The sequence below is a fragment of the Anser cygnoides genome, chromosome 9, assembly GCF_040182565.1.
Source record: "Anser cygnoides isolate HZ-2024a breed goose chromosome 9, Taihu_goose_T2T_genome, whole genome shotgun sequence".
Lineage (NCBI taxonomy): Eukaryota > Metazoa > Chordata > Aves > Anseriformes > Anatidae > Anser > Anser cygnoides.
The window spans coordinates 9,274,359-9,300,174 of NC_089881.1; the positions used below are offsets into that span (position 1 = coordinate 9,274,359).

At 40.3% G+C, this 25,816-nt stretch overlaps 1 protein-coding gene and 1 long non-coding RNA gene across 4 annotated transcripts in view; one reads left to right on the forward strand and one right to left on the reverse strand.

Annotated features, from left to right (window-relative positions):
* The first annotated feature begins 1,121 nt into the window (after positions 1-1,121).
* LOC125182693 (uncharacterized) lies at positions 1,122-25,558 on the forward strand. Its single transcript, XR_007163016.2, has 3 exons — positions 1,122-1,331; positions 1,989-2,087; positions 25,518-25,558. It is a non-coding gene; the product is annotated as an uncharacterized lncRNA (long non-coding RNA).
* UGGT1 (UDP-glucose glycoprotein glucosyltransferase 1) overlaps positions 15,204-25,816 on the reverse strand; it is a 43,692-nt gene continuing 33,079 nt past the window's right edge. For all 3 annotated transcript variants that reach the window (XM_048062990.2, XM_048062991.2, XM_048062989.2), the window contains 11 exons: positions 24,129-24,214; positions 23,675-23,759; positions 22,544-22,632; positions 21,998-22,102; positions 21,393-21,477; positions 19,939-20,121; positions 18,567-18,727; positions 17,972-18,086; positions 17,157-17,273; positions 16,657-16,816; positions 15,204-16,203 (listed from right to left, as the gene is read on the reverse strand). In XM_048062990.2, coding sequence (XP_047918947.2) covers positions 16,178-16,203; positions 16,657-16,816; positions 17,157-17,273; positions 17,972-18,086; positions 18,567-18,727; positions 19,939-20,121; positions 21,393-21,477; positions 21,998-22,102; positions 22,544-22,632; positions 23,675-23,759; positions 24,129-24,214 — 1,212 coding nt within the window. In that variant the 3' untranslated portion in view covers positions 15,204-16,177. The remainder of the gene's footprint in view (positions 16,204-16,656; positions 16,817-17,156; positions 17,274-17,971; positions 18,087-18,566; positions 18,728-19,938; positions 20,122-21,392; positions 21,478-21,997; positions 22,103-22,543; positions 22,633-23,674; positions 23,760-24,128; positions 24,215-25,816) is intronic.

Consider the following 25,816-nt stretch of genomic DNA (forward strand, 5'->3'; position numbering starts at 1 on the left):
AAGTGGTCTCATTCTATTTTCTGTGCAGCTCAGCTGGAAAAGTTACTGTCTCTCTGCACCACGTGAATGTTATTTCAAGTCTTATGGACTAGGTTTAAGAAGCCCCAAGTGGCTCTTCTCTCTCATTCACTTGGTTTTGGGATCTGCTTTCCTAAACAGTCTGAGACAAGTGTTTGTGTTTCTTAGAAACTAAGGTCCTGATCCAAAAACCATTTAAATTTTCAGGAATGATTTCACTCCGTGGAAAACTGCCTCTCCCTACCTCTAGGATGGAACAAAACAGCTCACAGGCATTGACTTCCAAGACCCACAGCAGCAGCTGTCATATTGTCAGCCAGGGGGAGGGTGTGGATCTCCTGGCCTTTTCAGATTTCATGACATGCCTGAAACCTCAGCTCGTGTGTTCATCCTTCCTGCCCCTGCAGCCAATTCCCATGCCGTGCTGTTGAGATTGTAGCACTTGCAGGAAAGTTGGTGTGAGCAAGAAGGTGGGTGAGGGACCTAAAGTGCCTGTCTTGGGTTAATGGGCAGAGACTGGTGTCAGCAAAGCCCCTCCATTAGCTTGAGTGCCTGGCGTTTTCTCTGACGCCTGCAGTGTCCTGACCTCCCTCCCTGGAGTCTGGCCAAACATGTGGCCTTTGGCCCTGCACTGGCTTTGAAGAGGGAATACAGTGTCAGTGTTGCAGAGACAAGCTAGCACTATGGCCATGGTTTTCAGGGAATTCATTGTGCATCTTTTGTTTTTCCCCAAATACTCCCTACTGTTTTCAGATATTAATGGGAGCAAGGCTACAGCTTGGCTGTCACCTTTGGTATAGAAAAGGTGTAGAGCAGCAGTATGCAATTCCATTTTTCACAGGCTAATAACTTGTATTTTCCAAAATGGTTGCGTATCAGTTGCTTAACTGCCAGCAACAGACTTGTGTATTGTGGGTGCACTTTGTGAACCTCAGAACCTGTGGATTCTGCTTATGCCACAGTCTGTCAGATCAGAATAGCCAGAGAGGGGTATTTCACTTTCAGTACAGCTGTTCATGTGGCAATACATGCTGAATGACTGAGCTACAGCATGCAGTGCTTTGCAGGGTTGAACTTCTTGTCATCTGCAGCTTTTCATTTCAGAAACATATTATCCGTTAGAGGGCCAGACCCAGCCGCGGTCAGTTTAAACGTTACTGGTTTAGATTAACCAACAACAACAAAGAGCTGTCTGCTGAGAACTGTAGGGACTGTGGGGGTATAAGGATCCTAGTGAAGGCCGTGGCTGACTGAACCGCGCTCAGACCCGGCTGTACCTCCCGGTGCTGTTTGCCGAGGGAGTGGTTGCACGAGTGAGTACCCTACGGGTTCGAGTGGTTTGCATGGAGTTTCCTAACCTGCCTCTGCCTTAACAGAGTGATTGAAAGCTCATAACCAGGCAAGCTTTGCCTGAAGTGTTTTACATGAGCATCTTGATGCTGTTTGAACTGCAGAAAAAATAAGCATGCTGGGGATGTTTTCAGGTAGCACAGCTGTTGGCAAGGTGCGTCCCTGTGCCTGCAGCACGAGATACAGACGGCAGACGTAGCTCAGGTTCTTATGTGCTGTGTTACAGGTGAGCATGTGCTCCGTTTGTTGCAGACAGACCGTGTGTATGTCCTGTACTAATAGCATACGTACACAGACTGTTACTACAGAATGATATACTTTAATATCTGACGGAGTGCTGATGAGTGAAAATGAAAATTCAAAGTCACTGGTCAGTGTGAGTGTTTAGTTTGGTGATGAAATCCTTTCCTGTGCATGGCCTCTGCACTAGCCAGGCCTCAGATAAGACTTGATGACATGTTTTTTGCTGGTATCTTCACTGGGGGAGCAGAAACTCATTTAGGACAAAAATCATTTTTCCCCTTGCTACTTGATGAGCTGTGAAGTTCTGCTTCAGCTGAGTGGTGTGAAATTATTGCCTTGAAACCACTGATTAGACTGAGCTCTGTGTTTCATTACAGGTTCTTTGATAACAGAGAAAATGGACACCTCTTCTGGAGCAGGTCTCAGAAAATGCCTGGAAGCTTATGCCTGTTGATGCAGCACTCCTCTCCTAGCAGGTAAGTGGCATTTATCTCTGTCACAAATTGTCTTTCTGTTGACCTTAAATCAACAGCAAGACCCTGGTTCTCTGTTAAGTTACTTTCCTTTGCTTTTAATGGTCCAAATAAATAGTTCGGCAGACTCATGCAGCTGTGTCGTAGTTGTTAAGTTTGAAATTTGTTGGCAGTCTTTTGCTTGATCTTATCATTTGCTGCTCTCATTAATTAACTCACAGTTCAATGGCAATTAGCTTAGGATTCTTTCTCTCTGCAGTTCATTGCAGGGACTTGATGCAGTTCTGGAATGTGATTATACTTTGCTGTAGTATATTCAAGCGCGTTTAAATAATAGGTGGGGATTGCTCAGTAAACACCAGTAATGTGAATGTGTCACACAGCACCAGAGTAGTATGTAGGAAATTTTTTGTAGACTGCTTATTTACAGATCTAATGGAATTAACAGTTGTTAATGCAGTAACTTGGCTCAGGCATCAAGAAGTTAATTTGTATTCTCAATAACAGCTACAGGCTGGCTTCATTTAAATGCGTATTTTTACTTTAAATGTTTGCTTCTATATTGCATATAATTTTATGTTAACTTTCAGCAGGCGAAGAAAATAACAATTTAGTCCCAGCTCACCACCTCCTCTCTGTCCTTCCATTATATACATATATTTTTAATTCATTTGCTTCTACCACTTTTGTTTATGTTGTATTTGGTGATGATGTGTTCTTAGAATCAGCCTGCTTGGTAAGTTGGCCTGTCAGAAAACAAACCCACTGCCCAAAAAAGCATTTATTTTCATCAGATCAACTGGATGAATCTCTTTGCTTTCAAGGTGTGCAGTTAATTCTGTGGCTGAAAGGAAGGGGGCTGAAGCCAGCCATTTCTGGGACCGTACTTGAACTAGGTGCAGGTCAGACTGTACCTGTGTTACCCACTCCTGCAGTCTACACACAATGAGATGCTCAGATGGGATTGATTTACAACTTTGGTAGTACTAGCAAAAAAGATTGGTATAGTCCTAGGTTGATGGGTTTTTTTTATTCCAAATTTCACCTTCTAAAGCTAGAATGTGCCTCTGTTTTTTGTTCTTATTGTGTACTTGGCTTCTTTTTTTTTTTTTGGCTCTGGACATGCCAAGTATGGTTACATGATGTTGCTTTTACATGAACAAATATGGTATTTTGCACATTGGATGATGTTGGATGGTATTGTGAGGGACAAGCCTTTAAATGAATGGCACTTGCTCTTTCACTGTCATGAAACGCCATTTCAAGCAAAGAAAAAGAATGGAAGTCAGTGGATTGTGTAATTTGTGTGGGTAATACATTCAATTTTATTGTAACAAATTCAAATAGTTGGTAAAGTTTTGCAAGCTGTGGCTCCAAAAGACTGCTTGAATGACAGAGGTGGTATTCTGTATGGAACTCTCTCCAAAATTCTGGTGGCTTGATCCGTACTCATAGCAGCTGAATGGAAATTTACAATTGACTACTTTCGTGTTTGCTTTTTCTCCAGAAATTACTTTAAAACATTTTTTTATTGTTTTATAGGTTTGAACTAGTCTGTGTATGCAGGTCTTAGCTACCATTCAGAAAAAGTCTCAAGTGTAATAAATTTTTAAATACTCACTGGGCCATACAAACAGACAAAATTCAGTTGGTGTGACTGAATACATTATTCATTGTTATGTGTTATTAATAACCTTGTAACTCACCAGTGACAGCAAATCAGAGCCAAAAGTGAATCAAAAAGGACATAAATTATTGAAATAAATAATGTATCTGCTTTCAGGTCATGAGTCCATCATTTAAACCACAGTGTTTTTCTTTGCATCCTTTTTATTTCTTTGCTATTTAGTACTTTGCCTCCTGCCACTAGGTTAGTTAGAGAAGGTTGTTTATTGTTTTCTAATCAGGTGATGAACTGATTCTTTCCTGTCCCTCTCGTTCTGCTTTGTATTTCTATCATCAGAGTGGCCTAGCTACTGATTTCAGTAAAACTTTAATTATTTACTTGTTGTTCTCCTGTGACATACAGACTGAGACGATGCAGAGCACTTGTTTTGGAGCAAGTCTTATGTCTCTGAACTCTTGCTGCAGGAAGCATGGGAAAACTAGTTTGTGAAAACTCTGTCCTCTCCTCCATGGGCATGCTGGGGTATCTTCTAGCCAGGTTCAGCAAATGATGTTTTGGAAAGATGCTTTGAATTGTGGGTTCCTGTTGTGGTACAGGCATATACCTCCTTCCCCAACCCCCCTAATCCCAGGAAGCTAAAGATCCGAACAGAAGGGAGTTTGGGTCTGAGTTTGAACGTGATGCTCGTGCTGGGGTTCCGTAAAAGCCAGGATATCGAACTCGTGGGTTGAGATAAAGGCAGGTTAATAAGAAAGGGGTGGGTAGTGGGGGGGTAGGGAAAAAGAAAAGTGGAAAAACAAATGATGCAAAATTCCACTGCAGCGTTCTGGCTGAGCACAAGGTTCCGTGCTACAGGACAGCCCTTTGGCCAGCCCAGGACCATTGTCCTGGCCGTGTCCTCTCCCTGCTCCCGGGGCACCCGCAGGCACCTCGCTGGCAGGGCAGCACCAGGAGCTGGCGGGTCGTTGGCTCCAGGTGAGCACTGCTCTGCAACAACCGACACATAGCTGTGTTACCAGCACGTCCTGAATCCAAACCAAAGCACCATACCGGCTGCTGGGAGGAAAACTAACTGTGTCCCAGCTGAAACCAGGAAACCATGACAGCAGAGTCTGTCAAACTTAGCAAAACAGATATGATGAGGTGTTTTGGTAGAGTTATCAGTCTGAGGGACATATTTCAATGTTAAAGACATTGGAAAGCTTTTCCCTGTCTAGAAATGGTGTTTTCCTTGCCACATCAATTCTGCTGAAATACCAGAAGCTGATGAGTCTTGCTGATGGTAGGGCTGGTGTGAGAAGAGAAGGCTGTCGCTGTGATTCCCCAGTATAACTTGGCATAAAGTGGTAACAAACCAAAAATACGCCTAATTCAAGGGCTTTAAAACCAGTTAGTGAAAGTTTAGGACACTAAGAAGTAGCCAAAACAATGGCTTACTTTCTCAAATTCTGGGCTGTTTACTAGCAGCAGATGTATTTCTGGGAGCATCTCTGCATGGCATGTGCCCTGGCCAGTGTTTTGGTTAATGTGCCAGGCAGCTACTGACCTGTAAGTGCAGCTTCTCTCCTGTTTTCTGCTACATGGGCATTAAGCATGTGAATGAGTGAGCAAACAAGCTGGACAGCTTTTAGGTGGTTGCAAGGTGAGGTCCTTACAAACAGAAACTTTCTAAGATTTCATTCCTTTTCACCTTCATCCCTGAAACATCTGGGCTCTGCTGAAAATCAAGTTCCAGATGTTAAAATATTCAGCTTGTGTTTGATGGGGCTGAAGCTGTCCTCAGATCACTCTCCTGCTTTTAGAATGCAGTTCTTGCTTTGATCAGCAGTGCTAAGCAATCCGGAGCAATTCCAGTGCTCCACAGATCCAAGATGGCCACAGGTTTCCCATGTACTAGCTGTCTGGCAGAGGGAAAGCAGGGGAGGCAAGAACTTCGAAGATGAGGAAGAGAAAGATCATATTTTGCTTCCCAGTGGGTTTGTCCAGAAAAATAAACAGCCAGGTACTTGGGAAAACAGACAAAAATGTGCTTCAAAGCGTCGAAAGAGCATACCTTTAGCTCTCATGTACGACTCAGATGGCATGTACTTTTGTGACAGAACTCAGTCACTGCATGCTTTTGTATGCTTTAACACTGTATTTCTGGTGTTCACAAACCCTTTTGAAAAGAAAGCAAATATATATCACAGGACAGAACAAAAGCCTTGAAAATGTATGCTTGATTTATAGAGCCTTATATGAGTCTCACATGAGTTACCCAGGCAAAAGTGTTTCTCTAAGTGGCATGTGAGAAAACAGCATCTCTTGGAAGCATGATCCTCCTGTAAGAAGTACTAACTTCTGCCTTTACGTCCAAATTCATTCTGATGTAGTGGGAGGTAGGAAGATGGTTTTAAAAGTATGCTGGGGGTTTCTAAACTACTTTCTACATAATTTTTTGCCCACTTTATCAAAAAGCTTGTGACAGTCATAATCAGACGCAGGACAGTGGCCCAAATAAACCTGGTTCAACCTTAGTTTAAAGATTTCTGTGTTTCCAGCCCATTTCTCCTAGAATCAAGGGATTTTTGTAAAAGAGGTGGCCTAATTCTAGTGTAGTGCTAAAAAGGCAGGGTAACCTTCATTTGAATGAATAGATTGGCTCTTGAGTTGCACTAGAAAGTGGATGGTAAGTGAAATGGAAGTGGCTCCACAGGATTTTGTTATTAATAAATAGTGTGTGAAATAGCGTGTGCGTGTGTGGTCTCACTCTGTTTTATGTTAAACAACAACAACAGATCCAGAAGTGGATCTATTGGCTGCTCCTCTTCCTGGAAGCAGTTAGACTTTTCAAGGTAACTGTTTTTGAACTTCACCGAAAGCCTTTATAATTTAATGGCAGAAAGTCTAGCAAATGTACCAGTATTTCCCGTAGATGGTATTCCTTGCATGTCTTACCATGCACGCAATACAGCCAGTGCAGCTGCAGGGCATGACAGTGTGTTCTTCCTATTTGTGGCTGATTTGGGTAGAGCTTGCCAAGCTCCAGTTTTCTGTCTTTGTATTTTTTTAAAAATTTTTTTTATTTTTTTTTTAATCTGAATGTCACACTAGGCCACATGGGACAAATATTTCCCGATTTATAAAAATTGCTGGGAATTGCTAGAAAGGGGTCAGTTGTTGTTCTTCTCAGCAGTGCAAGTGCTCCATCTACAGGTCAAAAAATCTGCTAATAAGGTCATTCAGTATTCAGCCTATTGAGATTGCTTTCCTTCAGGGTAGCAATAAAAGCACAACGCAGCTGAAGAGCTACCTCTGAGTCCACCGGTGTCGATCTGAGTAACCAGCGTCCAACTGAAAGCTGGGTCACCTACCGAAAGGTAGCTTTTTGGGAGAAAGAATTTGGCTTGTTTCTTCAATGAGAAAAGGGAAAATTGCTGCATGTACAGGAGGAGCGGGGTGCCTGCAGGGATTAAAAAAATAAAAGCTGTAGAAGTTAACAACAAATGTTCTCGTGAGGGGAAGAATGAGTGTGCTGTTACCACGTGTGAGTTTAGGTTGGCAACTGGAAGATGATTTCCATTACTGTCAGTGTGGGGAGGTTTGAACAGCTTCCCAGTAGTGGGATGGAGTAAGAAACCCAAACCTCAATTTAAAGTGATCTGGGTAAATTTGGGAATGGGGATTTTGCAATAACAGTTGTGGAATTCAGGTACCGGGTTTGGTGACTCGGGTGGTACCTTTCAGGCCAGCAGTCCACTATGCTGAGACACAAAATTAAAATGCAGAGACATATGGACTCGTACTTTTTTTTTTTCTTAAGACCCAAGTCAAATGGCCTGTGAAAACAAAACAATGTGTTCTTACACAGATCTGGACAGATCAACAGCAGTGAAGAGTTTTCTCATATAACCTTGCCAGCGTGCCTCCATTCTCAGTTAGAGACACATTCCTGGGGTAGGAGCATAATTCGGTCAGCATGTCTGTTAACTGGCCTCTGTGGCTGCCAGTATAGCAGCTGATAAGGCCTTATTTACCGAGGGAGAGAAACGGAGTATTGAACGCATCATAAATACAGTTCAATTTAGGGACAAGAAGTAGTACATTGAGAAAAAAGTTCTTAACCCATTTTTAACCCATTTACGTTTGTTACTAGGTGAAGGTGACAATTTTAAAAATAAAACCAGGATAGTCCCTATGTGTGTGCTATGTGTGTGCTATGTAGAAAGAGTCCTAGTGGTGTGCTGTAGTTCCTCTATTGATAGCACTCCTAGCTTCATCAGTCTGATGCAATACATGTAAAGCAGCTAACGATTTTAAGCTTTTTTTTTTTTTTCCCCTGAAGGGAAAACTCAGAAACTGGTATTTAAGAAGAGTATGAGGAGGTGACTGGGAAAATCACCAACCCAGTCATGCTTGTTTTTGATAACTGCGGAAGATAAGGCTGGTGTTCCACAAAAGGTGAAGCAAAGGGTTACTGGTCCAGACATCTGACACAACACAGGGGAAGCTCTTGGGACATCAGTGATGTCTTGAGAGCAGAAATGACTCTTGAGAGGATTTTACAGAACATAGTTCTCATCTGACAAGTGTGACTTTGAGGAATGATAGGTTTGGGCTTAATAACAGCATTGAATGCATATATAAATCCTTCACAAAAGCCTAACTCGTTGCTCCAAAATAATGTTACTATATAGCCGCTCTCCAAAGCATGCATTAAAAGGCTTAAGAACCTGCTAACAAAGTAGCAATGATTAGTGGGAATCCCTATCAGGTAGGTGTTTGAGATTCTTTTTTTTTTTTTTTTTTTTCCTGTAAAGGTTCTGCAGTGATCAGTACTATCCAGTGCTTTCATAAAGGTCTGGAAGTAATTGTGGTGACAGCTGTTTAGCGGCAGTGAATCATACACAGCAATGCAGATTTCTTGGGGCCTCTTTCTGGAAGGGAACAAAAATATATTAAAAAAAGCATTTCAGTAAGGCAAATTGGAAATTACACATCTAGGAATAAGACACACAAGGACTTCCTAGAAATAGGAAACTACATTTCTGAGTCAAAAAAAAAAAAAGGATTTAGTGATTGTAGCAGACAAGCAATTCAAAAGAAATTCTCAGTAGGACAGGCAGAAAGCCGCCTGTTGTGCTCGAAGATACAAAAGGCAAATGAGCGTGAATACACATGCACACGCATGCTAATGTTTTTCTTTGTGCAGTGTTGATGAAATTGATCCTGGAATACTTGGAATAATATATTCAGTTTTTGTGCCAGAAGTTCCTTTTCTTTATTTAAGAAATCAAAAATCAAAACCTAACCAACCAAGCAAAACAGAAAATATTAGGAAAACAGTTTAAAGGATGAAGGTAATATGTTGAACTCTGAAGTCCTTACTTTCTTTGTAATAAGTAACACAGGTGGAGAAAATGTTGGAGACTAACAGAATAAGATCTTAGAGATGTTCTTTTCAGCTGAGAAAGGAGACGTAGCAAATTTGAATGGCAGAAACTTTCCCCAGAAAAGGCAAGGGGAAAAAAAATGACAAAAAAAGATGCATGGTTTTACTGTTGGGAACTGATTTAAGCAAACAAAGCAATTGTTTCTCCATTTTGTGGTATCTTGTAGCAGGGAGCTGCGAGTGTGTGCTGTACCAAGGGTGGCTGTGCTTAGTAGAGGGGCGATAGTGAAAAGTACAATGGCATCCAGCGGAGATGGTACCAGTGAGCTCTGAAACCGGTGACACGGTGCGTGACGTTCAGCACCCTCGTAGCTAAGGAACTGGCTGCCCGCTCCTAAAGATGGGTGTGTGTCTCAGCCAGTCCCCTACCACCTCTGGGAGCTGGGAAAGCTCAGTGGTGAGGATCTGGGCTAAGTGCTTGCCAGCGGGTGCCAGGGTGCTTCCCCCGTGCTTGCAGGCTCAGCAGTGTGGTCAGGAGGGTCCTGCACCTCCAGCACGTTTGCGCTGAGGTGCAGTAACGGCAGCAGTTACAGAGGCAGAGCACTTCCTTGTCACAGCCTCTTTCCTGACCTGCCCAGGAACACAAGAGGACCCTGCTGTGCCATTACCAAGTGTATTTCAGAGTTCTTTATTCCAGATCTTCACACAGAAGAAATGTTGCTTTCATTCCTCATCAAACCCCAAGTTGACTGACGAGGAACAAATTCAATGTATTCCAAGCACAAGGTAGTATGTCTTAGCAATGAGCCTAATAAAGTCCAGTCAGCAATAAACCCTAGCAGTCAGAAATGATTCTCCTTGAGTTTCCTGATTAGGGAATGCTCTTCAATTATCTGGATTCCAACAAGCAGCTGGCATACACGCTGCAGACGGAAAAGGGAGAGTGGGGGGAGAAGTCTTTTAATTATCTTCAAGTCAGCAAAGATCAGGATGTTGAATCAAAACAGATGGAGCGTAGAATCCACCAACAACGCTTGTGGTTGGGTAAATGCAGGTATATGGCTAAGAGGAGGAAGGCAAAGCAGACGCAGAGAGAATTTCTTTGAATTCTTTTGGCTTGAATGTTAGTATATTCACACTGTCACCGCTAGCCAAGGTGGAAGCGTTAAGTGTAAATACAGCATCAGAATGAACCTTTCTGTGGTAACTCAAGGCAGCTCTGTGGAAGCTGCAGGGTGTGGGAAGGTCGGCTCTCTTTGAGGGACCTGTGCTTTGCATTGCTCCTGTAGCGGCTGTGGTAAAGAGGTGGCATGTTGCTGAGCGTCTTCGTTCCAGAGGGCGCAGGTTTAATTCCTTTCCTGGGGTGCACTTCAGGCATTTCTGCAGTGACCGCAAGTCAGGCTGGACTTGTCAGAGAAAACATTTTATGGTTATGAGTTGGTGAGATGTGTGACTGAGGAACCGTGCAGCAGCTGGGTGGATTTGTAATGGTGGTGGGAGCTCAGTTCTTTCCGAGTCCCAGCTGTGAGGTTTGCACCTACGCTCCGAGCACCTCCACTCACCTCCACGTGGTACTGGGAGTGACTAGACAACCTCGTCAACGTCCAGCAGGAACTTCCAGACAGGTGTTCCTGTAACTACTCTTACTGATTCATGGGGTTTCCTGGTGTGATGCAGATGGCAGGTGTCTGCTACAACAGGGTTAAAGCCAACAGCCCTTCCTACAGGGCTCATTGTGAGCCACTTATCTAGCTGGGTATTAGGACATCAAGCCAAGTACAGGCGAGTTTTGGTGATGGGACAGGGAGGCTCGTGGCACCCAGAGCCCAGCTGAGCAAGCCTGTGTGCGCACAGCATGGACAGGGATGTCTGTCTGTGCACTGGCACTGCTGCCTGTGGCCAGGCCGAACCAGTGAGCGAGGATTCTTCAGGCTTGGGGAGGTGGGGGGAGACTTGCACCGAGTATCCCTGCTGCTGCTTTTAAGTCCTGATGATAAGGGCATCCTAACTACTGTAACTTGTATCTCATAGCAGTCACAGGTAGCTTTGGGCCTCTGTTTTTCAACTGTTTTCCCTTAAACACAACCATGAGAGAAAACAAGCATCCTGCAGGCCTTACCTCTTCTGAACTGAAACAAGCGAGAAACAAACCATGTTTTCCTCAACTGCAGTGCAAGTTACCTTGTTACAACTTCCCTGCATCTGCCTCCCCTAAGATCTTCTAACTTCTATTTATTAGAATTATAGAATGACTGAGTCAAAATTTGGGTTTCTAAAATTTTGCAAATTGTTTGCAGTGAAAGACGTCTTAGGCTGAGTGGCAGAAATTTGTTCTGATACTGTAAAAGCAAATTCAGAGGTGAAACGCAGCAGATGGTGACAGCCATTGGTGTCAGGCTGCACCACGGACACGCTGGTGCCTACCTGTACCATAGATGAGCACTGTGGCCTCAGCACGGGGTGGGCTGGATCCCCACGAAGTCCTGTGACAAAGCGCACTGGATGACTGAGTCTCCCCAGGCTATTAATTCCGAGCAGGTCGGTAAGTCTTTCAGTGGAAAAGCTTGCTCTGCTTATGGATGAGAGTGAGCCGTAGTTGCTGGAAATTACTTTTAAGATCACTGTTGAGAAAGTGAACTGGCAGGCTGGACACTCAAGTAATGCCTTGCACATGTGGCAAGAGGTCCGGAGGCAGGCAGAACATGGTGGGCTGCTACAGCAACTCGCTGCTGCAGCACTGCAGGAGACATCACACGCCACGTGGCGTGACAGCCCCAGCTGGAGGAATGCACTTCCTGACACATCTGCGTCGAGCTGCATGTGGTGTGGGGCTGAACCTACCAGAATGTATTGGTAAGGTCTAGGGGGAAGGAAGAGGAAAGATCCTGGGTCAGCAACATCATATGCAGGCTAATATAATTTTAAAAATTGGGATTTGTACAGAAAGATTCAAAACTACTACTTTTCCCCCTTTAGCTAGCTCTTTGGTGTGAAGGGAAATCCATCTCAGATGTAAAACCATGCCTGTACAGTCACAGCCATAAATATATACTTTCAAAATTAAAAGGGAGGGTCTTACTGCTTGGGGAGGCATATGGCATGCATTTATTTTTTTCTTGCTGCTTCCTTTTCTGCTTTGTCTCCTAGGATTTGTTCTCATTTTCCAAACCTGTGCAAGTTCAGACAACCTACTGTAGGAGACCAAATACATATTTCTATGACATTCAACTGCATCTTCTGTGTAAGACTGTCTACGTTTCAGTTTTTTGAAAAATAAAAGACTCTGTTTTGGAGCCTTTTGTCAGCTTCCCATATGAGATTCCCAGAACTGACAATGAATTCCAGAGACCCAGACCCAGCTTTGTAGTTTTAAGAATTACGATTTGAGAACAGTAACTTTTCTGACTGTTTACTCTGAATTTAATAGCGTAATACTTAATCAAAAGAAGAAAACTAACCTGGAAGCACTATTTTTTATTAGTAGGTAGAGCTGAAAAAAACCCCTCTACCTTAAATGTAAGATTTTTTCAATAATCTCTTTAAAAGAAATATCTCAGTTTAGGGGTTACTTCAACACCATTCTCAGCAAGACCAGCATGGAAGAGGAACTCTAAAACTCTTCCCCTGTAGAATCTTTTCAGAAAGTATCACAACTGAATACAAGAGTAAGTGAACAAAACATACTGCGAGTAACTCCATTAAAACATCAGTTATCAGAACCAAAATAACTGACAGGAGAAACATAGGTAAAGAACAGAAAATTTATTCTGTTAGTCACTTATTGTTGTCCCTGAACTGGGAAACTCCCTGTAATCTCAGTTCAGGTAATATTCATCAGAGAGTAGCTCCCGGTGTATTGGTTCACCAGGTAGCAGTGCCACAGAGGTATGGCATATTCTTTAACAGATTACAGAAGCAGAAAGGCCAGATGGTTTATGAAGGGTTTGGTTCCTAAAAAAATGACTGGATTGTTACTTTTTTTTTTTTAAATCCCACCCCTTTAATTTCCTTCTTTTACAAGAAATCCACCAGTAACTCAACGAAGAGATATCTTAACAACAGACTTTAGTATTTCTCTACTTGTTTTCCAGTAAGGCAGTGAAATCTTCCTTTTAAAATAATGTTTTTTTTTAGCGTGAACATCTCACCAACAGGACGAACTTGTTAGAGCCAGAGATCAGAAACAGCATCATCACTTTACCACAGAAGTAGCTTTCTAGACTGACGATCCAAAATTATGCTGCAACCTCTTTAACCTCAATTTTCTATTTCTTATAAGTTTTACAAGTTTACAGGAACAGGCCCTCAGTGGCATGATCAGAAACAGCTCTGTTTCAGTAATCATCTTGGAATAAGATGCTTTTTTGATTTATCTGGCTGAAGATTTTCTTTTAAGGCCCAACACCACCAGCAAGCATACGCACAGATCCAAAACAAGTGAATATTCTCCTTTCATTGTTATTCTTGTGTGCTAATAAATAGTAGCTTCCCAGGAAAAACTGTAGTAGTTCACATTTGGAATGACTAGTACCATGTGGATTTTATAATGTACTTGAGAATAGGTACAGGACTCTTAGGAGTATGGCAAAATGTACAAAATTTCACAATACATGTGTTTCTGGTTTCTTTCTATTCCAATTCATTCAGATTTTTTTTTTAATAAAATCTGAACAGGAGAGCATGGTCTCTGTTAGAGAGGGGGAAAAATTCTCTGTAGCCTGCTAAAAAGAAAAAAAACAAATAGTGACATGGATGTTTAAGTGCATACATTAACTATTAAAATGGAGGGGCGCATACTTAAAATAATTCGTAACTGACACTTAATTAAAAAAAATATTTTCTTCCTATCCAACTCCAAACAAGGCCTTGGAAATACTGTGCTAGATTTCAGAGGTTACTCTATTCTCTAGCTTCAAATAATATTTGAAAAAAGTGAAGCCAAAGATGTTTTTTGATAGCAGTGGTCTTGTTTTGCGGAAAACTTGCAATTTCCTTGTTTTGATTGCTGGGACAGACTTTTCCCCCCCACCCACATACCATCCATCCTATATAAGCCTCCCCTGCTGTCCCCTGCTTATGTGCCATTCCATGTGCTCCAGAGAGGTGTAAGTGGGGTATAGCTGAGCACAGAAAGGAGAGCATTACAGGTGGTATATTATCTCTTTAAAACAGGCTAATTAACATAATATTGAGTGATTTTAATTTGTTGGCAGACATGTTACTGCTTTTTACACTAGAAAGAATCCTTCTAATATAAGTCCGCTTAGCCTTAACCAGAACAGTTTGACAGCGAGCATGAGCCATGTGTAACTTACAAAGCATCAGGCAGACCACTTGAATTGAAAACCCCACAAAGGGGAAGATACCTAAGCTGAAAACTCATACTCAGTTCATGGGTCGATATCTACCTACTTACTAGAAGTATGCATGCAGCATGACTGGTCAGTTTACTGACCTGTTCAACAATGACAGTGCTATGCATTTAAGGGACCCTCTTTCTTTTCACCATCTTCTTTAAGAGTGTGGTTAGTGATCTGGGCATTTTCTTAAGCTGCCTATCCGTGGCATTGCCCTTTTGAACAGTTTGAACTCTACAACTGCTGTCTTTCAGATTTCTCCAAGACATATCACATACAGTATTTCCAGGCAAATATCTTAAGTCAGGCTTATCTTTAGTGTGAAGCTCTTACAGAACATTTACCTGTATAAAAACAGGAGATGGAAATGATCCCAGTCTGGATTTCTAAAGAAGCAGCGTATAAGGAGCTACATTTTACTTCAGAATAGAAATGCTAGTTTAATTCTTGTATTTCAACTATTCAATGTCTCAGTGCTCTAGGGAGTAGACAATAACCTTACTGAATGAGAGAAGCAGGGTTTAAGGATTTTTTTAAGGGGTATGTTTGTACGACAGTAACTATTGCAGTTATCTTTAAAAATTAAACCATGAATATGAATTACAAAACTAGCCCAGGATAACTTATCCTCAGAGCAAGATGTTTCCTTGTCTGTAGAGTAAATTAAAACAAATGCAAGTAAAATATTCAAAAACCCAAAAATCAAATAAGGAGAATAATGTGTGCAAGCAAAAAAAAGAATGATGAAAGGACTGAATGTAAACTAAAGTTTAAGACCTAAGAACTCCGAAGTTTTTATTCATGTGACAACATCTCTGTTTAAAGAAAAATAAAGAAATTTACATGATGAAAAGCTTCCATGCTTCCACAGATTTTTTCATAAACAAACAAAAACATTCATGAATCAGTGAACCACAGAAATGGTAAAACCCTACCAGTTTTGCAGATTGGTTTAAATTTTGAGCAAGAAGGAAGGAGGGCACTTTTATTTCCAGTCAGATGGGCTAGGATGAATTGAACTGTCAGATTCAATGTTCTGCTCACATTGTAAGCTTAGACATTTGTATCTGGGATGGGCATTTACACAGATTGCAGTAGCTTTACATTAAGCCCAACCTTCAAAAGTTGGGCAATAGAAGATGACAGGAAATGGTGACTAGGTAATGCTGAATTTGATAAAAAATGAAAGGCATACTGAAGAAATCTGAGAAAGCATTTTTGACTGTTTGAAAACTTGCAGATGAAACAGTATCCCAATTCAAGGCCTGATGATTCTGAGCCTTTTAAAGTCACCTGGAAAAATTAACTCCATCAGTTGAGGTTAGGACTTATGTTCTAGCCAGTTCAGATTGTTCTAGTCTAGTTCAGATTGCTGTGTCTGCATTTTCCAGGCTCTCAAGTTAGATCTGAGGCTAACAGGATCTTCATCAGTTGTGGAGGTAGCAACAGCTGAAGGAACAGGCTGTGGCTTTTCCAGTGGATTCTGAAGTTGTGATTCTGAAATGCTAAACTCCATCATGGGCTCTTTCATTGCCACCACAGGTGCAAAAACCAGTAATGCTAATTCCAGCAATCCAGATCTTATTTCATATGCAGAAATTAACCCATAGGCAAGTAATAAAAATGCATACATCATCCCATTCAATTATTCAGCAGTTTTGCAGACATACCGGAAAAAACTAGCTTTCAATATAAAAATTGTCTATGAAACAGTCTAACTTGAATTTTTCTCCATGGATCATAATTCCACATGAGCTGCTTGATCTGTAGAAGAGGAGAGAAGAATAAATACTCCATTTCCAGCTTCCTTAATTCACAAATTGGTTTGAAACTTAGTATTCAAACCCCAGACACTTGTTCTTTGCAAAGTTACCTGGGACTGAAGAACAATTAATTCCCCCATATCTATAATGGCACTGTAATTAAGGGTTAAGATAAGGCCAGGTTCATAAAATTGCAGGAACAGGGAGGATCTTTAATGGAACTGAGAAGAGTGAGAAATAGATCTCTGTTCTCTAGGTTTCAGCACGAATTTAAGTTACACGTGCCTGACTTGGCAAAGTGCTTCTGTGCCATTAAAATACGCAATTATTTAACGCATCCTCCATGCAAGCCTTTACATGGTGCAAGCTTACAGTGAATGAGCACGAGGCTTTACCCCAGTCCAAACAGGTAAGAAGGAGATTGCAGAAGAAGGAACACAGTCAGAAAGATTACCTTGTGTGTGTTGTCCTGACATCTTAGCTGGTGTTCCTGTTTCTTTTTCTTTCTGGAAAAGACTCTGGAGCTGTTTGATTTCTTGATCATAGTCCTGCCATTCTGGAACTATACGCATTGCTGCTTGCAACTTGGGCTCTTTGGTCATTGGGTTATTACACTGCAAACAAAACGCACCAACTGTTCAGACACTTAATGCATAAATAAGCTCTATTTACTGAACAGAGGAATGCCTCCCCCTGGTGGAATTAATCTGTTGTTAGTGAACACTTAGTACATGCCAGTATTTTAGCTAGAGTGCAGTGTAAAGACTCCTCACAAATTCATGATGCCACTCCTCTAAGAAAAATACAGAATATCAAGGGGGAAAAAATGAAGTACTGAAAACACTGAAGTAAAAATATATAGGATGAGGCACCTAGATCTGAGATTAGGAAATGCCCTAAAATTTATCACTATTTCATTGTGACATAAGAATGAGGGAGCCATACTGTACTTACTAGATCAATGGTTTTTGCTCTCTTCTTTGAGGAATCATCACACCATGTTTCACACCAAAGCCACTCCTGTGGCAGTGATTTAATTGGCACCTGGTGGATCATGTTGTTAGGCAAATCCTGTTGTGAAGAATAAGATTTAGTAGCAGTTTCCACAGGGTGCAGTGCCAGGGGGGAATAACTGTCCCACCAGACAGCATTGAGAAGTTTTGTGATTTCTGTAAGTAGAGAGGTTTGTTCCCCAGGACAAATGAAAAATGATGCATCAACCTTTCATTCCAACCAAAGTCCTTCGGAAAAAAAAACGAAACTGAATAATACAACTGTTAATCTTACTTTGTTGGAACTTAAGTCTAAGAGCAAACATGATTAAAGTAGTAGTAACAAACCTGTGTCAAACCTGTACTGGACCAGTTTGAAGACCATTGTTAAGTAAATAAAAGTGCCGTGTTACTTTTCTATGCTTGACAGTACAAGCCTTATTTCCACGTTATCAAGTCAGTACACAGTAAACCACTTGGAGCCAGACAGCTCAAGAAACATTCAGATACATTCTTCTTAACATTCAGCTGTGTTACATATTTACCTTAGAGTATACCGGAAAAACTGACAGTCTGAAGACATGTAAGAGGAAACTGTTGTTTCCACCTACCATCTACATTTGGTTCTATGCATATGTGCCTCATTTGATGGCAGGGAGTAATGGGACTGCCACTGGCATTTGGCTTTGGTAGAAGTTTGGCCAATACAGGAGAGGTCCTAATTTGCCATCATACCACAGTACATGCATGCATACATACAATAAAATAAATACACACCTGATCGAGGTTAGACAGACTGTTAGGGTCCTGACTAAGACCCTGATATTGTCCTCTGAGTCGATCTCCAGCTGCTATCTTTCTGAACTTCTTCAGATCCACAACATACAGGGCACTACATGGAGATGACATAGTTAGCAGTGACATTTGACTGACGGGAAACTACTGCAGCGCCAGTAGACCCTGAGATTTAATATGTTAAAAACAATTTGATATACTGCCACCAAGAGATTATCTAATATAAGGAAGGAAAGCAGTTCTAACTAAGGTCATGGCACATACGTAAAAAAATACTCAACAAATCTATCTTAGCTTTGTTGTCATGCAGTCCCTTCTTCCAACATTTGTTATTAACAAATGAAGATGCCTGTTTAGTTAACACTTCAGTTCTTCATCTGTAAAAGCTGTATCATACTTAATAACTTCAGTGTCCCTAGTGCTTCCAATGGACCAGAGGCAATGGAACCTTAAAGAAGCAACAGTAAGCAAAAAGTGGTTCACTGCAGTGCTGTGGACCTCAGCTAGTTTTCTGCTAATTCTAATTCGTAGCAAAAGCTTTCTACTTGCATTTTGGGGGGGTGGAACTTTTCAGTACCTGATATGGTATTTTCTTCCAGCTAAATGACTTGCCCAGTATCCTGATTTCCAGAACCTGTAGCCATCCATTTCTCTTCGACTGTCACAGAACGGAGTATATCCATAAGGAGCACCATCTAGATTGAAATCTCTTAATTCCTTGAGATCTGTGCGCACAATCTGAAGGGAAAGGACGGTTTATTTTTATTTGTAGAAGCCTGCCAAGGGTTATTTTGAAATGCTGGTTAGGATTTAATTCAAACGGAGCAAACAGTGAAAAGAAAAATCATCTGTTACTCTTCTCTACCATCTTCTGCATTATGCATATGTAGTACAAAAACAGGGCACCAAGTCCTGTCTCATTGGAGCTGGGTCAATTAAACTGGACCTTAAAGTAATCTGATAGGGGTTTGCTTGACAGCTGAAGTGCCAAATTGTTGCTTAGCAAGCAGCAGAAGTTCTCACTATAAATGAACTCTGCTATGATCCCTTTGGTTTCCTTTCTTCTTGAAAGTTTGCAAACCCTTCAGAGATGAAGGCTTTTTAATGTCTTTCTGACACAGGCACTGTGGCAGTAATACTACTCTAAAAACACCACTCTAGTGGAAACAATCTGCATTAATATATCTTTTAAAAACAGAGCAAAAACTGGATAAATTGAGAACAGCATAGCTTGGAATTTAACCTAGGTGATACTTAAGCATAAGTTGTAATGGTTTTAACTGACATGGGATCATGATGTACATATGCCAAAATGCCGAAGGTATTTTATATTTACATGTTGATAATCCGTACTTCTCAATTTCATATAAGTTTTGGAAGGAATTTTTGTTGGCAGTTCTCACTGCACATGCACCGTGTACTTTCAAACCATTCAGGCAGTAAGTGCAGACAAAGCCTTATAGATATTGTTTGCTTTGCAGCAGGGCATGGCTTCATGCCCCAGGGAATTACTTTCTCGCTCCTCTGCAAGCCATTCAGATCTGGCCAAGTCAAAAGCAGGGGAGTGGGAGGAGGAGGGTGTTTGGTGACTTAGGAAAACACTGTGTGTGGTAAGTGATCTGCAGCCTGGGAGAACAGAGAACTGGAACTGGAGAAGAGGCAGGGCAAAATCAGAATCTGTTTGGCAAACTAGCTGGAATCACAACAGCAAGTGAGTGAGGAACCAGAGAAAAAGTAAGAAACAGGCCAACAAGAACAAATTTTCTGGAAACAGGCAGGAAAAAAACACATACTGAAGCATGCTATAGTTACAGAATCAACCTTCAGTCACGCCTGTGAAATGCCCAAACTTGCAACCTTTGTAATAACACAGAAATTGTATTCAAGAATATACTACTATTAGAGAGGAAAAAAGGAAAAAGATCAGGCAATTCCACCCTCTGTGTTACCTGATCAGCATCCACAAATAAGATTTTATCAACAGCTAATGGGAAGAGCACGTCTAGAAAGAGGATCTTGTAACCCCAGATGATACGCTGTTTCTCTGTTTGCTGATGAAGCCAACGTGGCCATTTATACTGGACAAGCTCATACTGGAAATTATACTTCTTTGCCATGTATGGGATGAACTCCTGCAGAGGGATGGGGAAAAAAGTAGATTATCTCAGTTCTTTGTTACACTGCAGGAAAAATAAAAGTGCATTACAAGAAATAGACTTCAGTCCCACAGTAAGTCACAGAACATTAGAATGAAGAAATTAAACAGCACAAAGAATAACTACAGTTTCATGGTTACTTCAGACAGATAATGACATAAACCCAAACTGTACAATCAATATAGATTGTAAAGCCAACTATCATGAGACAACTATTTTGGCATCCTTTCACCGCAGAATTCCTTATAAGCCATTTTATAGTGATCCATATAGATCAGTTTAAAAGAATGCATTACTCAATTTGTAGAATTCAAATACAGTAGAGATATTATTTAGAACTGTACAAATCAGTACATGGAAATAATAAAACTAGAAAAGAATCGGGAGAAATCCTTTACTGGAACAACTTGTCCCACTGTTCGATCCGATCAGTTGACATTCACGTCTGTGAGGCCTCCTCTGACAGTGGGAAAGCACACATTTAGCCAAGAGATACTGGTAGAACATGACCATTAGCAAGGGAAGGGGGTACCATGTTGCTGCATCACCCCAAGAGCAGTCACAGCACAGACCATTTTTGTAGCAACAGGGACACTGCTAATTATTTCCCCTTGAGCTCATAAACTGGTAAGATTCTCTAAGAAAGGCTGCTTCCTAATATTACACGTTAGAACTTCTAAGTTCCTGAAATACACAGTTTTGACATTCATTTACTTCCGGGTTATGTTTTGAATTCTGCTATTTGATTCATGAGGTATCACAGATGTTAAGTATTTCCAGGTACATTCCTCTAGAGCCCGTAGCACTCTAGCATGCACCACTCATGTACTCCAGTCAGTCTGGAAAGATGGTTTTAATAACTACCTTATGAAGCTCTCACCATACCTAGTTGGTAAGCCCTTGCTTCTCTGGTAGTTTTTTTTCCTATGCTCTTTTCAACCATTATGTATTAGATGAAAGTTTATAGCCCTGAATTTCATCTCAAAATCTACGCCATTACCATGCGAGTTAAAAAAAAGGTTCAAACTCTTTCAAGTATCATTTTACTAGTAAGTGCTTTTCTCTTAAATATTTACCTTCAGCAGGAGCCCACTATTTCCAAAAGCTAGTTTGATGCTTTGTCAAAATAGAAGGTATACAGGACAGGAAAGCGTACATATGTTTACGTAACAGTATAATGCACAAGTCAAAACATTTTTCTTATTTACTTTTTCTGCAACAGAATAAATTTCTAATTAATAACAAACCTTGAATGTAGGCGATAAGTAGTTCTTCAGAAACCAAAACTTTAAAGGAGTCTTGGTATGTTTCAGCACAGACAACATCATTATGCTATCAAAAGAAAAAATAAAACATTTACAGGAATAGCTACCGCCTGCTAGAGATCAGCTGCTTAACAGAGTACAAATTGTTATTTTAAACTAGACTAACTATAGTATGTGAGATTACTGATCTTTGTGCATGAAGAAAAAGTGGGTAGCTTCACCCTATTAGATATTGCTTAATTTTATCTAAAATATAAAATCTGTTGGTTTTCACAGTCTGTTGAGAACAGAAGTTCAGATTCTTTTCCAAGGCAACTATGACTTGTAATTTCTTAACAAAATATTTGTATTTAATTATTTTCTAGGGAGAAATTTCTAGGACAGCAACATGCTATCTATTAAATTAAGTCTATTTTGAACGTCTGCATAGCATGCAGACAAAAGTTACTGTAATACAGCAGAGGCAAAAAAGAGGACTTCTGAGCTTTTTTTTTTTTAAATATTCTTTCAAATTCTAACCTTTTTACTTGTGAACAGCAGTGCACATTTACCATTTGAGACCCCCAGAATATAAATTCTGAACTAACCGTAGGAATCGCTCATAAAGGTGTCCTGAAGCCACAGAGAATATGTTTAATACATCATCTTTATCCTGTTTCACATCTTCATTCTTTTGTCCTCCTGTGAATCCCCTGGAAGGATGAATATGTTTGTTTAATATAGTACAACTGCACGGTTTGGTGTCCTCCTCCCCAGTCTGGGCATCACAGTCCACAAGGCAGAGCACTGCGGACACCAGCATGGATGACCTGGTAGCTTATATGGGACCGCCTATTCAATTGAAAGATTCCTGGCTGAGATACAACTCTTGGAAACAGTGTTTTCAGACTTCCCTGTAGCACAGGTGGTAAGGGAACCTAAGCAGGGCAAAGCAGTAACCTCAGTTCTCTAGAAACAGAGGGGACCTATGAAAGACAGGGAGTTTGTGATGCACCGTTTTGATGAGTCAAGCCCTAAACTCAAGCTGTCTTACCAAATGGCTATGAAATATCACGGAACTAGCTGTGTCATCAGAAAAGCAAACACTTTTCCAGTTTCAAGAGGCTTGCAGGTTATTATTGAATCAGCTTTACCATTTGAGAGATTCCCAAAATCCAGATTCATTCTCACTGGTACCATCACTTAGTAGATCTTCATTCATCATGTCTAGTTTTTTCTGAACCTGTGAAACATATCACTGCTTTAGTGAGTGGAACTAGATATTTGGCAAACAGCTATGGAGCGTTGTTTTGACACTGTCCCTGTTAGTACCCATTTCAGTTACGTCCAGTTAGCTGATGTGTAACCTAAGCTGTCTGGAGAAACAGCTCAGTAGTGAACTGACATTTTGAAAATAGATTCCAAAGCTGTTCTCAGATAACCAAGGGCATGTTAGTCTAGATGGTTAAAAATGCTTTGATAAGAGGTATTTAGTGACTATCTTTGTTGGTGGAAATTAGCAGAGAAAAAAATTCATACAAACCAGCAACCTGCCCCAAAAACAACACAACACCTCAACATCACTTTCTGTTTCTAAAAAGTGTTATTGGCCATTGAAACTCCCAAGCAGTTAAGTAGATGAGGCAGAAAAAAGGAAAGGCAAAAAAGGGAAAAAAAGAAAGGCAAGAGAACATCCCAGAATTACTCCAACACAAGTAAATCCTGTGAGGAAACATGAGCCAGATGTGTCACAACCATCATTTACCAGTCATCCTCATTAAGCTTTTCAGCTATATTGTTATATAATAAGCAACCCTAAAAAGACAGTAGATTAATAAATTGTCTTTTTTTTAAAAAAAAAAGGTATCCTCACCTATTCTATCAGATTGATAGATAATGTATTACCAGATGAGTAAATTTTATCTGTAACAAAAAATACTGGCTCAGCAGATACGTGGAACATTTATAACTCCACTTTATATATAAAAACAAAACTGACTTTTTTTCTTAAGTAATAAGCATAACTGAGTCAGTAAAATTTAAGCATAATTGTATCTCACATGCATCCAAAAGGAACAGCAATTACATGTCATTCTCTTCTGCGTCAAAAGAAACAAAACCAAGTCTACAGACAATTCCCTCTATCATAAATGCTGTGATGTGAACATTTTGCAAACTGCTTCTAATGTAAGCTTGTAGGAAGGGATTATCAGGCCCTCAACAGTTCTTCCCCCACTACTGGTCAAACAATCTTTTTTAAGAGCAACTCCAGTTTTTATACTCACTTTCACTTTAATAATTTTGCTCTTGAAGTTGTTGAGAACAACAATAACTTCATTAGCTTCAGGTGGAGAGTCTGTGCCATCATGGCTGAAAATACAGCAAAACCACTTATTTAGTTTTTTTTTTTTTGAAAACACTGCCTTTACTAAAAAGTAGAAATATGTCCTTTATTTCTTCTACATGTTTTTCTACATACTATTAAAGCTTAGCATTGTAAGACAGGTTTGAGACATGCAACAAGATAAAGTTACAAATACATATATTTGAACACAGACTGAGTTTTGTAAAGGAATTCATTTATTTCATCTCAATTTACGTTCAGTAAAAAAATGCAATTTGCTGTACAGTTCAATTACACTTTGGCAAATGAACTGTTAGATTCAGGTATTAGCATGCATATATCTAATTCAAAAGTTTCACAAGGAAAATATCAAAGTATCTCTTGTGCTGTCCTACCTGTAGATTCTGTAGATATCCTCAGATCTGCCCTTTCTCAGTCTTAGAGTCCATGCACCAGGATTGGCTTTTAACTGGAAGTAACCCTGTAAAGGGAAAAGAGTATCTGCCAATTTCCAGAAAACACAAATGCAGAAAAACAGGTTTGTAAGTCATGTATTTTGACCCACTGTTTTATATCTGGAAATAGTTATTTGTAAGCTAGCTGATTAATATAACGATAAGGCCTTAAAACCCAGAGAAGTAAGCATGTATGGGTGTGGGTAACACCACAAAACTCAGAAGTTCCATTCAAAATCCTTACTTTTTTCAAAGAGAAAGATAATTATTAAAAGGTCCAGCTTAATTTTTTAGATGACAAGAAGTCTTCAGAGTGTCTTGGTAGGAACAGCACAATGGTAAAGTTGTTTCTGCAAAAGTCTGCTTTCGTGAAGGAATGAGCCAATTTCTAAACACTAGTTGGCAATTACACAGCAGTCTGCAAAATGTTTGCCTCTAAAAATACAATTTTTATCTATTGTGAAGCTATACAGACTGGTATTTCAGCTACAGCAGGGAATAGTAACATAGGTTATATATTACAAGATTTCTCTTCTACAAAACCTAAAAAAATACAATGTAAAATTCCAGTACTGCATGCATTTCTTGTTGCATTTTCAGGTTCCAGATCTGAGAATTTGATGTAGATTATTACACCAAAAATAAACAAAACATTTGTAGCAACATCTCAATGTCCCATTCAGTTTTTTACTTTGACCCCACAGGCACGCAATTGCACATATGAACCAGTCTGTGTTAAAAAAATAAAAAGAATAAAAAATACAAAAGACATTCCTGTTCTCTTCATAGCCCTTCACGGTATAGACACTGAGGAAGAGGATTAGTATTAATTAGAAAAAAACACCTCCATGTCATTAAGCTTTATTCCCTAGCATATTCATACACAATGTGATCATAAAGAAAATAAGGGTCTTTCTACAGTTACAAATATCACATCATTAACCTGGCTAAGCAAAGGCTTAGAGAAATAGAAAATAAATATAAGAATTTAAAAACAAATATTTAGAGGCAGTGGACATTTCATCGTTATTTGTTCTTCAATACATTCAGAGATTCCAAGAAATACAACTGACAGGTTATTTCAGTTTTTCACTAGAAATGGTTAACTTCCCTTGCCATAATTTCAGACTATCACCTCTCACAGAGAACAGACACTGAAGAGAGACTGACCCCTTATGCATCTACCTTAAAGACAGCTGCAGGGCACAATCACATACTTGGATTTCAACACTTTTCCTCAACTAAATTGAGAAATTCCCCTTCTTTCACACTTCCTTTGTTTTCTACAATGTTGATCATTCCTGCTTATTCTATCCATTTGTTCTGTAGGTCTCCTGAAGAAATGGGTTACAAGTATGACACCTGTCCACCTGAAGCTTACAATATCAGAGTGGATGGTCTAAGGAGTACCGTCTATGAAAAATAGAACTGCCTGACCTGTCCTGGAAAGAGGTTACCTAGAGATATTGGCATAATTTTAAGATACTCCAGAAGTTCCTTCTCAGCAAGCTGAAGGGAAAGGAGTGCATCTTTAAAAGGTAACAGACAAACAAGTTTATTGCAGAGTTTTAGACATCAATGTGAAGAATGATGTGGTTCTGATATATTTGCAAGCAACTGTGGAGTGC